This window comes from Octopus sinensis, unplaced genomic scaffold (genome assembly GCF_006345805.1).
Source record: "Octopus sinensis unplaced genomic scaffold, ASM634580v1 Contig16489, whole genome shotgun sequence".
In the NCBI taxonomy this organism is placed as follows: domain Eukaryota; kingdom Metazoa; phylum Mollusca; class Cephalopoda; order Octopoda; family Octopodidae; genus Octopus; species Octopus sinensis.
Genome location: NW_021834381.1, coordinates 17,333 through 31,413, shown reverse-complemented (window position 1 = coordinate 31,413; position 14,081 = coordinate 17,333). Strand labels below are relative to the sequence as shown.

The 14,081-nt window shown below is 39.9% G+C and overlaps 1 protein-coding gene across 5 annotated transcripts in view; it reads left to right on the top strand.

The window, feature by feature from the left end:
- Positions 1–14,081, top strand: part of LOC115230831 — a 44,854-nt gene that overhangs the window by 18,243 nt on the left and 12,530 nt on the right. For 2 of the 5 annotated variants that reach the window (XM_036499839.1, XM_036499838.1), the window contains exons 6-8: positions 280–393; positions 1,502–1,652; positions 4,242–4,346. In XM_036499839.1, coding sequence (XP_036355732.1) covers positions 280–393; positions 1,502–1,652; positions 4,242–4,346 — 370 coding nt within the window. Of the gene's footprint in view, positions 1–279; positions 394–1,501; positions 1,653–4,234; positions 4,347–8,137; positions 8,202–14,081 lie in introns of all 5 variants that reach the window. The other 3 variants (XM_029800959.2, XM_036499840.1, XM_029800956.2) reach the window with 3 other exon arrangements.

The following is a 14,081-nucleotide window of genomic DNA, read 5'->3' as shown; positions in this document are numbered from 1 at the left end:
GAAACACTGCCAGATCTGACTGGACTGGTGCAGCTTTCGGGCTCCCCAGACCCCAGTTGAACCGTCCAACCCATGCTAGCATGGAAAGCGGACGTTAAATGATGATGATGATGATGATGATGATGATTCTTTGATAATAAGAAATGTTAAGAACAGTTTACAAGGGAAAATCTTGGCATATATATATATATATATATATATATATATATATGCAGTATTAATATATAATATATGCATGTATGTGTATGTTTAATATATACTGTATCTAATCTATTTTAGGCCTTATTGCCAAAGGGATTGCAATTACAGATGAATTAGTGGCGGATCCAGTCTGCCCATCTCACCCAACTTTTGGCATAATCATAAGTACACTAGCTTGGTCATATTACCTAAGTAAGTCCAATATGTGATTTTTACTTCTCTTTCTATATTCCAATTGCTCAAGCTATATTGATGAATTTCCTGTATTTAACAATATCAAATTTTGAGATTATCCTCCCAAAATTATTGTGATAATTTTCATTGGATCAAACTTTTATTAATAAATACACACCATTGCATGCATAAATATAATTACAGGCTCCTGATATTAAATAAAGGGCTAAGAACACTTATGATATGCACATTAGTAGTCCCAGTTCACTGAGGCCATTGGATCAGTTGAGTATATAAACATTGACATCTGGTTTCCCTGGGTTTGGTCAGATAGATCCAGATTAGAATAGAAAAGAATAAATTGACTTCAAGTAACATCAAGAAGACCCATCAAACTGAGCGAGATCGTTGTTGTGACTGATGCTAGTGTTGCATAGTTGGCAGCTGTGCCAGTTGCATGTAAAAAGCACCCACCATATTCTTGGAGTGGTTGGCATTAGGAAAAGCATCCATCTGTAGAAACCATGCCAAATCAGGCTGGAATCTGGTGCAGGTCCCCAGCTTATCAGTTTTCAGTCAAACCTGTTTCTTTACTACCCACAAGGGGCTAAACACAGAGTGGACAAACAAGGACAGACAAACGGATTAAGTCGATTATATCGACCCCAGTGTGTAACTGGTACTTATTTAACCGACCCTGAAAGGATGAAAGGCAAAGTCGACCTCAGCGGAATTTGAACTCAGAATGTAGCGGCAGGCGAAATACCTATTTCTTTATTACCCACAAGGGGCTAAACACAGAGGGGACAAACAAGGACAGACATGGGTATTAAGTCGATTACATCGACCCCAGTGCGTAACTGGTACTTAATTTATCGACCCCGAAAGGATGAAAGGCAAAGTCAACCTCGGCGGAATTTGAACTCACAACGTAACGCATTTCACCTGGCATGCTAACGTTTCTGCCAGCTCGCCGCCATCCAACTCATGCCAGCATGAAAAACACACATTACATGATGACGACGACGATGATGATGTTTCCATAGTAGTTGTGTTTGTATTTTCATTGTTGTTGTTTTTATCCTATTTGTCTTTATTTTTATTGCTGCTGTTTTGTTTCATTCAGAAGGTTATAAAGATTTTGCCTTAGATCTCTACAAAAAATCTTTGGCAGTGTTAAAAAACAATCTTCTGGAGAAGAACCGATGGGTAGTACCTATGTGCTACATTGCTGACCTGGAATCCGACTTGAAAAGAGAGCATAGTAAGGGCTATTTGTTTACTTTATATCTCTACTACTGCCTCTTCATTCAAGGCATGCATGCATGCATTCATACATACATACATACATACATACATACATACATACATACATACAAACACACACACACACACACACACACACATACACACATACATACATACATACATACCAATCTTGAGAAATTAGGCTTCTCAAAATCGGTAAGGGGAACGCTAATTCGAAGACTACAGATCCAATCCATCACTGGAACTGTAAAAATCTGTAAAACTTTCTAGAAGTTTATTATTTAAATATATATGAGCATGTCTAGATATGCAACTATATTCATGAGAATACATACATAAAACAAATCATACAAATCTGCACATATACATACATACACACATACATGCATACATACATACATACATACATACATACATACATACATACATACACGAATACATTCATGCATGCATACATACAAACAAAAATATCCTGTTGTTGATGTTCAAATTTCAATGAAGGATCCTTGGATCTAGGTTAGAAACCAGCTCTTTCTCTATTGGCTAGAAATCTTGAAATAAAACTGAATAATGACATACATACATACATGGTGAGTATCAACTTGTAGATGAGTATGGTAGTATGACCATCACTGACAAAGCAATTCCTGTGCAAAATTTTAGCTCCAACAAAACTTGCCCTATGCCTCATAAAGCATCTCTATCTTATTCACAAGATTTAGAGACAAACTGAAGCAAGATATCTAATACCAATATACATACATTAACATTTATACATAGGCTCAGGAAAACTAATAATTCTAATGAAAAAGTATTCAATTATGTATAGGGGTCCTTTCTCTTTTAAGTTCCATATGTGGCACTTAAAAGAGGGATGAACCCCATACATAATTAAATGGTAGCTCCTTGAACAACTGGGGACTTATATAAATGGGAGCAAGCAATGTAAGCTTTGTTTAGCAGAGAAGGCAAGAATCCTAAAACACTTGGAGACCTTTTTTAAAATCCAGAAAAGAGGTATTCAGTCAATGCCCTCATCTAAAACATTTCCTACTCAAACTTGGAGTTCCTGTTCATTAAATAGACTCACTGCAACTTCTTTGAATATCACCAGGGCTGGATCCGATGTATGGGGGATAAGCCTGTTCTTCCTGCACCATGGGCATTCATGTTTTCTGTTTACAAACTAACTGACCACTACATACAAGTATTTCTTCCTGTAATGGTAGAGAGGTTAAGCACCTTCAGCCATTTGAGTTTCACGTGTTACCTATACTGCTAAGTGCTTTACAGGTGTGAAGCCAATGGTCACTCTATGACTGGCCATAACTTTTAACTACCTAAAAAAAAATATTACTGCTCTAATGTTTTAGAGTATGGCTCTTTTCTAGATATATGAACGACTGACAATATATATGTATGTATATAGGCGCAGGAGTGGCTGTGTGGCAAGTAGCTTGCTAACCAACCACATGGTTCCGGGTTCAGTCCCACTGCGTGGCAAGTGTCTTCTGCTATAGCCCCGGGCCGACCAATGCCTTGTGAGTGGATTTGGTAGACGGAAACTGAAAGAAACCTGTCGTATATATGTATATATATATGTATGTGTGTGTGTGTGTGTGTTTGTCCCTCTAGCATTGCTTGACAACCGATGCTGGTGTGTTTACGTCCCCGTCACTTAGCGGTTCGGCAAAAGAGACTGATAGAATAAGTATTGGGCTTACAAAGAATAAGTCCTGGGATTGATTTGCTCGACTAAAGGCGGTGCTCCAGCATGGCCGCAGTCAAATGACTGAAACGAGTAAAAGAATATATATATTGTTATATTTCAGGATAGCCATTTTTGTTTTCTTGCTAAATAAACACATACACTATACATTCATTCTACACTTGTTTATAACTGTTCTTAGTTTATGTTCCATCACACACCTGTGACCTCTTCAGTGACTTTCCATCCCATGTGTCCCCCTCCTGTTCTGTTTAGTTCATTCTGTCTTTTTTAATGTATATATCCGTATCTATGCATGCGTTTGCATCAGTATCTGTGTGTGTGTGTGTGTGTGTGTGTGTCCTTAACTGTGCATGCATGTGAGAAGTTGTTTAGAATCCATTGCATGTCCTCAAGAATGTGTGCACAATCATCTGCAAAGAGTGAATCTTGAACTGTTTGCACCAAAGTCTCAGTGCTTTGAAGTTTTTGCTTTGAACAAGCCACCACCTTACCTGTCACTGAGGTTTTGTGACATGAAGCAAAGCAGGTTTTGCTGTCCACCCAAGAAAACGCACTGTGAAGGATTCACAAGCACTCAACCAAACTGAATGCTCAACTTGTCCCATTCACCAAAAGGTTTGCAAGGCACCAGATGACCTCAAGAGACTCGCTCGTGTCCACAGAACATGAGTAATACTTTATTTTACTGGGTCCTCATTTGTTGTTCACGACAAGAGAACCCATCACACACACACACACACACACACACACACACACACACACACACACACCACACACACACACACGTGCACACACACACACACACACACACACACATTCTAATACTAATCCAATTTCAATAACCTGATTTCGTTACAGAAAGAAGTCTGAAGAAGATTTATGATGCAGAAATGTACCAAAAAGAATCTTGTATTAAGCACGTAAACTTTCATAGGATAAACTTGGTCAAAGCTAAGATCCATCTAAGAATGTAAGCATTCCTTCATTTATTATATTATATTCATCATCATCATCATCATCATCATCATCATCATCATCATCATCATCATCATCATCATCATCATCATCATTTATATCATACTATATTATATTCATCATTATCATTATCATCATTTATATTATATTTTTTTTATTTATTAAGTTATGAGGATGTATTAAATTATTCCCAGACTATTTCTTTAGTGTGCCAACAGATGCCAACAGATGGCAGCACACAGTTGCATGTGCAGTGAGAGCTAGCAGTGATCTTCATGAGGCAGTGTACCGAGGGACATCACTCATAGGGTCAACTTTCATTAGATGGCCACTGTCCTTAGGGCAGCCAGTTTTGGTCTAGCCTTCAGAACCTATAATCACTGCAATGTCAAATGGTATCTATCTACTCAATGGTCAGGGTCAGTTTCCACCCATTAAGACCTTTTCTTCTCACATTGTTTCACCTTCAATGATAGATACTCTCCTTCATCACTTATGGATTGATGATAGAGTCACTGCTGAAAAAAGTTCATGTTGAGAGGTTCCTACTCAAATTGGTACACAGAAATTTTGGGTCAGCATATGTGGATGACACCGGTGTGATTGTGATGGACACAGGAGATATCAAGATGATTCAGTGCCAATTTAAGGGAATAGAAAATGAGGAGATGACCAAAAGTTATTTAGGTCATGTCAAGGAAGTTACAGCTCAGCACCTGGACAAACTAGTCCATGCCATCCATCAAAGTTGTTGGTCACCGGATAGATGCACTGGCTAAAATATTTAGAGTTTAATATGGTCTAAATCTGGTAGATAGGAACTGGAACAAGTTTGCAAGTATGATGGTCAGTCTTACCTAGAAACCAGCTGTAATGGAGCTCTCTATGAAAGAAGGTAAATACCTGTATCACCTCCATTTTATTTCTACTTGTGTCGGGTTTGTTCCAGCTCTCATCCGACCAGACTAGAATATCTAGTATTTTGCTTTTTGTGGAGAGAATGCAGTTCACAGGTCATATGATCCATCTGCTGTCGAAGTCTGGATGTCTTTTCTACCACAAAGAACTCCAAGAGTGTAATGGGTACTTTTATGTGCCACCAGCACTGGTACCACTTGCATGACACCAATATCTGCCATCACTACAATTTCACTTGGCTCAATGGGTCTTTTTCTCAAACACAGCATATTGCCGAAAGCCTTGGTCATTTGTCATTGCCTCTGTGAGGCCTAACATAAGATTTTTGAGGCCAGGGTTGGGTATGGTGTAACTGATGGTGTGGACAAGTGTTGAGATTATGGCATACATAAATATTCCTAGACTGGGAACAGGTGCCTTGCTGACTTGTGAAATTGCATGTTAGAACGGAACCATCCATCAGCTGAATTCAGTGTAGGGTTCACTATGCTGTTTTCATTTGGCTAGGAAGAGCAGCAGGCAGTTTTTGTCTGCTCAGTAGATGTGGCAAAAGATGTTATTTGGTCGACAAAATGAAAAGGACTGAAGAGCAATATTTTCCCCTTTGGCCAATCCCACCTTTATTATCTTCAAGATTCACTTGAAAAGATGCTGTGAATGGAACGGGAGTTTTTGCATCCCCAAAAATACGTTGAAAGATGGGTTGAGATTAATGGATGTGGCCTGCCAGAACAGGCAGCTTCTGAATATATAAGCAGGAAAACAAGATTTGGGTGGCAGGAGGTACTTGCTCTCATGGTGAAAGATGTCCAAATGCTTTGAGGTTTCAATAATGGGGATCCCTATCGGGGAATTTTCTTCATTGCAATTTCATTATATCTATTGGCCTTGTTATTCTTTTTTTACATGTTTCACTTGCAATTCCAACCCCATATCTTCTTTCTGTACAGTCATCAAATTTCTTCAAGTACTTTGTTGCAAAAGACAAAAATATTATTATTATTATTATTATTGAGTGAGAGAGCAGTTCATGCCATCAAAGTGACACTGGGGTAAAATATACGAAGCCCAATATACCCATCATGACTACCCGTCTGATAAAGGTACACCAGGCACATGCATCACAACCATATGTGCGCGACATGGTGATCTCATATCAAGATAAACAGCACATGACCTTGCAGGTGGGGCCAGTTAGAATTTTCTTAGGTTGAGTAGCCCATCCCGCTCAAACGGTCCTAAATAAGGGTTTTTAAGGATGTTGAAAGAACCACCCATGTTTCCAGAGGTGAACTATTCAAACTCCAAGGAATCCCTCTCAAACCACATGGCTATGATGCTCCCCCACTCTTCTGCTCGTGATCAGAGATGCACATATCGTCAGCCACTAAGGGACATGCTCAACGGGTTAGGTCAAACAACTGACAAGCAAATCTGTGGTATTGAGCAGAATATTGCTGTAGCCCATCTTTTATAAGACAAAACAATGTACATGATTATTATTATTATATTATTATTATTGTATTTTATTATTATTGAATGCCATTAAAGTGACATTGTAAATATACGAACCCAATATATCCATTAAAACTACCTGTCTGATAAGGGTACATCAGGCACATGCATTACAACCATATTTGTTGCAACATGGTGATCTCATATCAGATAAACAGCACATAACCTTACAGGTGGGACCAGTAAGTAAGAGTTTTCCTCGGTTGAGTAGTCGTCCTGTTCAAAAAGTCCCTGAATGAGGGTTGTTTAGGATATTGAAATGAAACACATATGTTTCCAGAGGTAAAACATTCCAAACCTCAAAGAATTCTTCTCAACACATAGCTATGATGCTCCCCCACTACTTCTGCTCGTGATCAGATATGCACATATCGTCAGACACTAAGGGACATGGTCAACAAGTTAAGGTCAAGCAACTGACAAGCAAATCTGTGGTATGAGTAGAATATTTGCTGTAGCCCATCTTTTATACCAAGACAAAAAAAGTACATGATTATTATTATTATATTATTATTATTATTATTATTATTATTATTATTGAATGCCATTAAAGTGACATTGGGGTAAAATATACGAAACCCAATATATCCATTATAACTACCTGTCTGATAAGGGTACATCAGGCACATGCATTACAACCATATTTGTGCAACATGGTGATCTCATATCAAGATAAACAGCACATAACCTTACAGGTGGACCCAGTAAGAGTTTTCCTCGGTTGAGTAGTCCGTCCTGTTCAAAAAGTCCCTGAATGAGGGTTGTTTAAGGATATTGAAATGAAACACATATGTTTCCAGAGGTAAAACATTCAAACCTCAAAGAATTCTTCTCAACACATAGCTATGATGCTCCCCCACTACTTCTGCTCGTGATCAGATATGCACATATCGTCAGACACTAAGGGACATGGTCAACAAGTTAAGGTCAAGCAACTGACAAGCAAATCTGTGGTATTGAGTAGAATATTTGCTGTAGGCCATCTTTTAAAAATCAAGACAAAACAATGTAGATGATAACACTTCCAGTCAGTTAAAATCAAAAGCCATAAGAGCCACTACCTGGTACTGCATCAATTAAATTATCATCATCATCATCACAACCACCACCACCACCACCACTACCACCACCACCACCACCACCACCACCACCACCACCACCATCACCATCATCATCATCATCATCATCATCATCATCATCATTGTTATTACCGTTATTATGTTGATGTACTTCAATAGCATTATTCCAAATGACAAAATTATTTCACATTTTCTCAAAAATCTATAAAATTACCATTGTTGCTCATCATCACCATCATGACCATCATCATCTTTGTCATTGTGTTTCCAACAGTTTCATGCAGGATCCTTCTTCTGCACCTCTGCATTCCTGAGTTGTGTGCAGTTCTGCATTTTCGGTACGTAAAACATAAAAATTCCCATAACCTTGGTTTGACTTTGTTGTACAATTCCTGGTGTCTCTTTAGTATTTACCAGTTTTTCCCAAGGATACACGATGTAAGAACTGTGCTATTTTGTTGGACATCTAATGCATGGCTCTTTGGTCCTTCCTGGATGTTCTGTGTCACTGTGGTTCCTCAGACTGCTTTTCTCTGTTGCATACATGACTTAGCTTTTGTCTTCTATTTTTTTTACTTGTTTTAATCGTTAGTCTGCGGCCATGCTGGGGCACTGCCTTGAAGAATTTTTAATCGAATGAATCAACCGTAGTACTTTTAGTTTATTTTTTACTTCTATTTTAGCGATGTAGGTGCTTATGTAGTGCCCTTGTATATATTTGTACATATCTAATATTTTATGTATATATTTTATTAATTTGCCTGTACAGCTGATAATTCGCAGCCACTTGTGATGTATTTTAATAATGCCATCCCTATATATATATTCTTCTTTCTCCCATCTGTCTTGATAGACAATGGGTCGCGCCAAGGGTGGGGCCTACTTTGATGATGAGCAGCGTCTGCTGTGACTGAACAGTCCAATTCTAGAGTGGCAGTCCCTGGTACAGTTGCTGCACACGAACATCGATGGGTACGTGTGGGGTGTTGCTGCAGTTGTCCTCCTCCTGTCCCACCTGTCCGACCACAGCTGTGCTCTCCTTTCCTCAGCCATGGAAACGCCTTTCCTCACTGTCCGACGCCAGGCAGAGCGGTCAGCAGCTGTTACCTCCCACGTGTCCACACAGATGTTGGCAGTCCTCAGGTCGCGCTTGCACACATCCCTGTATCGTAGCTATGGACGTCCCTTGGGTCGGGATCCCGTGGTGAGTTCGCTGTACAGGATGTCTTTAGGCATGCGACCGTCCTGCATGTGGCAGACATGTCCGAGCCAGCGCAGTCGTCTCCGCACGAGGAGGGCATGCATGCTTGGCATATTAGTCTATTCTAGGATGACTCCGTTTGGTACTCAGTCCTTCCAGGAGATGCCAAGGATCCGTCGAAGACACCGCATGTGGAAGCCGCTGAGGCGGCATTCTTGCCGGGTGTATGTTGTCCAGCTCTCGCTGCCGTAGAGTAGGGTGCTCAGCACGCAGGCTCGGTACACTGCGATCTTGGTGGTTATTGTGAGCATGTTGTTTTCCCACACTCTCCTGGAGAGCTTAGCCATGGCAGCAGCAGCCTTCCCAATCCATCTGTTCAGCTCCGGCTCGAGGGACAGGTTGCTGGAGACTGTCGATCCCAGGTAAGTGAACTCGTTCACCACCTGCAAGCTGTGGTCACCGACACTGATGCTGGGGACCCCTCCGATGTCCTGGCCCATGATCTCTGTCTTTTTCAGGCCGATGGTAAGGCCAAACTCTCTCTCTCTCTCTCTCTATATATATATATATATGGGCCTGCAATTGCCTATATTATTGATCTTGTTATTATCATTTTTACATTTGTTACATCAGATAATAACAGAGTCAGTGGTATCTTCGCAAATTATTTTTTCATGAATTATTTTATTCTCATGGATTATTTGCTCCGTATATATACTATTTTATTAAAGCCAAAAAATTTTTCACAAATTTTTAGCATGAGCTTTGAACATTGGGCCTCACAGAAGCAATAACTAGTGACCAAGACCATTGGCGATATGCTATGCTTGAGAAGGCCTGTCAAGCCAAGTGAAATCATAGTTGTGGCCGATGCCGGACCCAAGTAACTGGCACCAATGCTGGTGGCACGTAAAAAGTGCCTTTGAATGTTGAGCCTCATGAAGGCAACTGTCACCCTTGCTGGTGGCATGTGAACAGCACCTGTCAAGCATTGGGCCTCATGAAGGCAATGTGGATGATGCTAGTGTCACGTAACTGGCACCTGTGCTAGTGGCACGTAAAAAGCAATTTTTGAATGTTAGGCCTCACAGAGGCATTGACAAATGACTGAGACCTTTGGCAATATGCTGTGCTTGAGAAGAAGACCCATCGAGCCAAGTGAAATTGTAGTGATGGCAGATATTGGAGTCACGCAACTGGTACCAGTGCTGGTGGCACATAAAAGTGCCCATTACACTCTTGGAGTTCTTTGTGTTAGAAAAGACATCCAGTCATAGAAAGCATGCTAAATCAGACTGGAGTCTGGTGCAGCCCTTCAGCTTATCAGCCCTGGTCAAACCGTCCAACCCATGCCAGCATGGACGATGGACGTGAAATGATGATGATGTTACTCAGAGCTTCATATGACTATTCATCAAGCAGCAGTGATAAAACAGTTGTGACATCACAAGTGTCTGGTGAACGGTCACATAAAACTCTGAGTAACAGTTTGTGAAAATATTTTCGACTTTAATAAAAGAAGTATTTCACCCTACATTTTGGTATTTGAGTGCTATTTTTACCAGCTTTTTTTGCACCTATGTGTTTAAAACACACACACACATGCACACACACGCACGTGCACTCACACACACACATGTATTGCTTCTTTATGGTATGTGTCTCACATCATGTGGCCTCTGCAAGTTGCACACAAAAAAATCACACAGGTCTCATAGGGAACATGTTTAAGTGTGGGCATAATCAGAACATAATATTAGTTTCAAACTTTGGCACAATGCCAGTAATTTCAGTTAAGATCAGAAGCCATGAGAGCCACTGCCTGGTACTGCATCAGGACATTTATTATCATTATTATTATTATTATTATTATTATTATTATTATTATTATTATTATTATTGAGTGAGAGAGCAGTTCATGCCATCAAAGTGACACTGGGGTAAAATATGCGAAGCCCAATATACCCATCATGACTACCCGTCTGATAAGGGTACACCAGGCACATGCATCACAACCATATGTGCGCGACATGGTGATCTCATATCAAGGTAAACAGCGCATTATTATTATTATTATTATTTTTATCATTATTATTATTATTATTATTATTATTATTATTATTAAGGAGGCGAGCTGGTAGAATCGTTAGCATGCCGGGCGAATTGTTTAGCAGCATTTGGTCAGTCTTTACATTCTGAGTTCAAATATCGCCGAGGTTGACGATGTCTTTCATCCTTTCAGGGTTGATAAATTAAGTACCAGTGAAACACTGGGGTCAATGTAATCAACTTGTCCCCTTCCCCCCAAAAATATTTCAGGCCTTGTTCCTATAGTAGAAAAGATTGTTGTTGTTGTTGTTGTTGTTGCTGCTGCTGCTGCTGCTGTTGTTGTTGTTATTGTTGCACCAGTGCAAATTATCAAAATTAGTTTTACTTGTGTTGTAGCTTGTAGAATTGCAAATTGCATCTTGATGTATTTTTTTTTTTTTATTCACTCATTTTTGTCTGTTTGTTATTTAGCATTTTTCATTTACAGTTTGTCATTGACAAGACATTACTGCGTTTTCCATTATACAAAAACAAAAAAAAAATCTTATAATTTGTCTGTAAAAACATGATGACGGGTCTCACTGGAAGGTGAGAGCAACTGTTTGTTGAGTTCTGGGACTGACGACGTGGTTTCAACAGTTCTTTATGGCATTGAGGCCACAACCTGTGGAGGTGGCTCTTGTTAACTTCAGCCCATTTCTTTTTCATTTGGTTTCTTTTCTTTCATCTCTCTCTCTTGATGGCTCTAAATTTTCTTAAAGTAGAAATCCCACAAGTGGATTTTTGCTGCCATATGTGCACATACTGGGCATTTCTGCTCTGTGGATGGAAGCACTCCGTCGGTTACGACGACGAGGGTTCCGGTTGATCCGAATCAATGGAACAGCCTGCTCATGAAATTAACGTGTAAGTGGCTGAGCACTCCAGAGACACGTGTACCCTTAACGTAGTTCTCGGGGATATTCAGCGTGACACAGAAAGTGACAAGGCTGGACCTTTGAAATACAGGTACAACAGAAACAGGAAGTAAGAGTGAGAGAAAGTTGTGGTGAAAGAGTACAGCAGGGATCACCACCATCCCCTGCCGGAGCCTCGTGGAACTTTTAGGTGTTTTCGCTCAATAAACACTCACAACGCCCGGTCTGGGAATCGAAACCGCGATCCTATGACCGCGAGTCTGCTGCCCTAACCACTGGGCCATTGCGCCTCCACATTTCTGCTCTGTACCAATAGTCTTACAGCCTTCATTTAGCACCCACAACAGACCACAATTTGGAATGGCACCAGTGGGGGGCTTACTAGACCATATGATCTTGAGAGTCCTTACTCTTACTGACCACATGCCATCTCTCAATACATGAGACCTTCACACTAATTGATATTACTTCTCATTGGTGGCAAGAAGCCAGAGATCAATATTAGTTGCTATACTTTTGGCTCAACCATTTGAACTGTGCTCTTCCAAGTACTGAGGCACCAGCTAATGAACAGTTGTTTCACATGCAATCCCTGCTTGTAACTGGGCCTCTATCCCAAAGAGCAGGCAGACACCGCATTTTCTATATATATAGAATACTGGTGCAGTTACCTGTAACTGCTCTCTTTTACTCTCTTTTACATGTTTCAGTCATTTGACTGTGGCCATGCTGGAGCACCGCCTTTAGTTGAGCAAATCGACCCCGGGACTTATTCTTTGTAAGCCCAGTACTTATTCTATCGGTCTCTTCTGCCGAACCGCTAAGTGACAGGGACGTAAACACACCAGCATCGGTTGTCAAGCAATGCTAGGGGTACAAACACAGACACACAAACACATACGCACACATACATATATACGACAGGCTTCTTTCAGTTTCTGTCTACCAAATCCACTCACAAAGCTTTGGTTGGCCCGGGGCTATAGCAGAAGACACTTGCCCAAGATGCCATGCAGTGGGACTGAACCCGGAACCATGTGGCTGGTTAGCAAGCTACTTACCACACAGCCACTCCTGCTGTCCGAAATTAGTATTTTGAGGGTACAGAAAAGGCTTCTTTTCGGAAGACAAAGATAAATTAGTTTACACGTTGTCTGCTACTGAATGAATTCTTAGCCAGGATGATGGAATCTTCAACAATACAATCTCATGCAAAAGTTCCATTTCTAACTTCATCCATTCTGCTATCATTTCCAAGATGGAAGCCCAGAAGTAATTTCAGCTTAACTAACAGAATTGGCCAAGGAGACTACATTCAGGCACATGGTCAGTGAAATTTAATTATGCATAGTTGTTAATGAAGTAGTAGTATTAGTATTATTATTATTATTATTATTATTATTATTATTATTATTATTATTATTATTATTATTAGTAGTAGTAGTAGTAGTAGTAGTAGTAGTAGTAGTCGTTACTGTAGCTGTTCTGTTTCTGCAAGTGGGTCTGGTGCTGTTGATAAAACCACTTAGAGTTTTTTGTGCCAATATGAAATGTCTGACTGCAAAGCCAGCTCTTTGCATGTCATTTTGCATCATGTGCATTGGAACGTCTGTTGACTTTTGCAGGTGTTGAGTGGTGTTAATTAATTCCCTTGACCTTATTGTGAATCTGGTTGAAGAGAGAGAGAGAGAGAGAGAGAGAGAGAGAGTAAAAGAAAAAAAATTGCAAATATATTCAAATAGAACATTTTAAAGAAAAACCCTATGAAATTTACTTGTCATGTCAAATAATTATTATGTAAATAACAGTTATTAAACCAATGTATTGTAGAATAACAATCCAAATACTTGAATACATATGTGTATACACACACACACACTCACACACACATATGTGTGTGTGTGGTGTATGTAGGTATGTGTTATATATATGTTATACTTATATATTATATAATCTTTATATATAAAATTGAAGTTGTGTGTGTGAGACTCTGTCTCCTCCGATTTAGATTCCTAACTACTCTCACATTTTGCAGTGCAGTTTAACCAAAA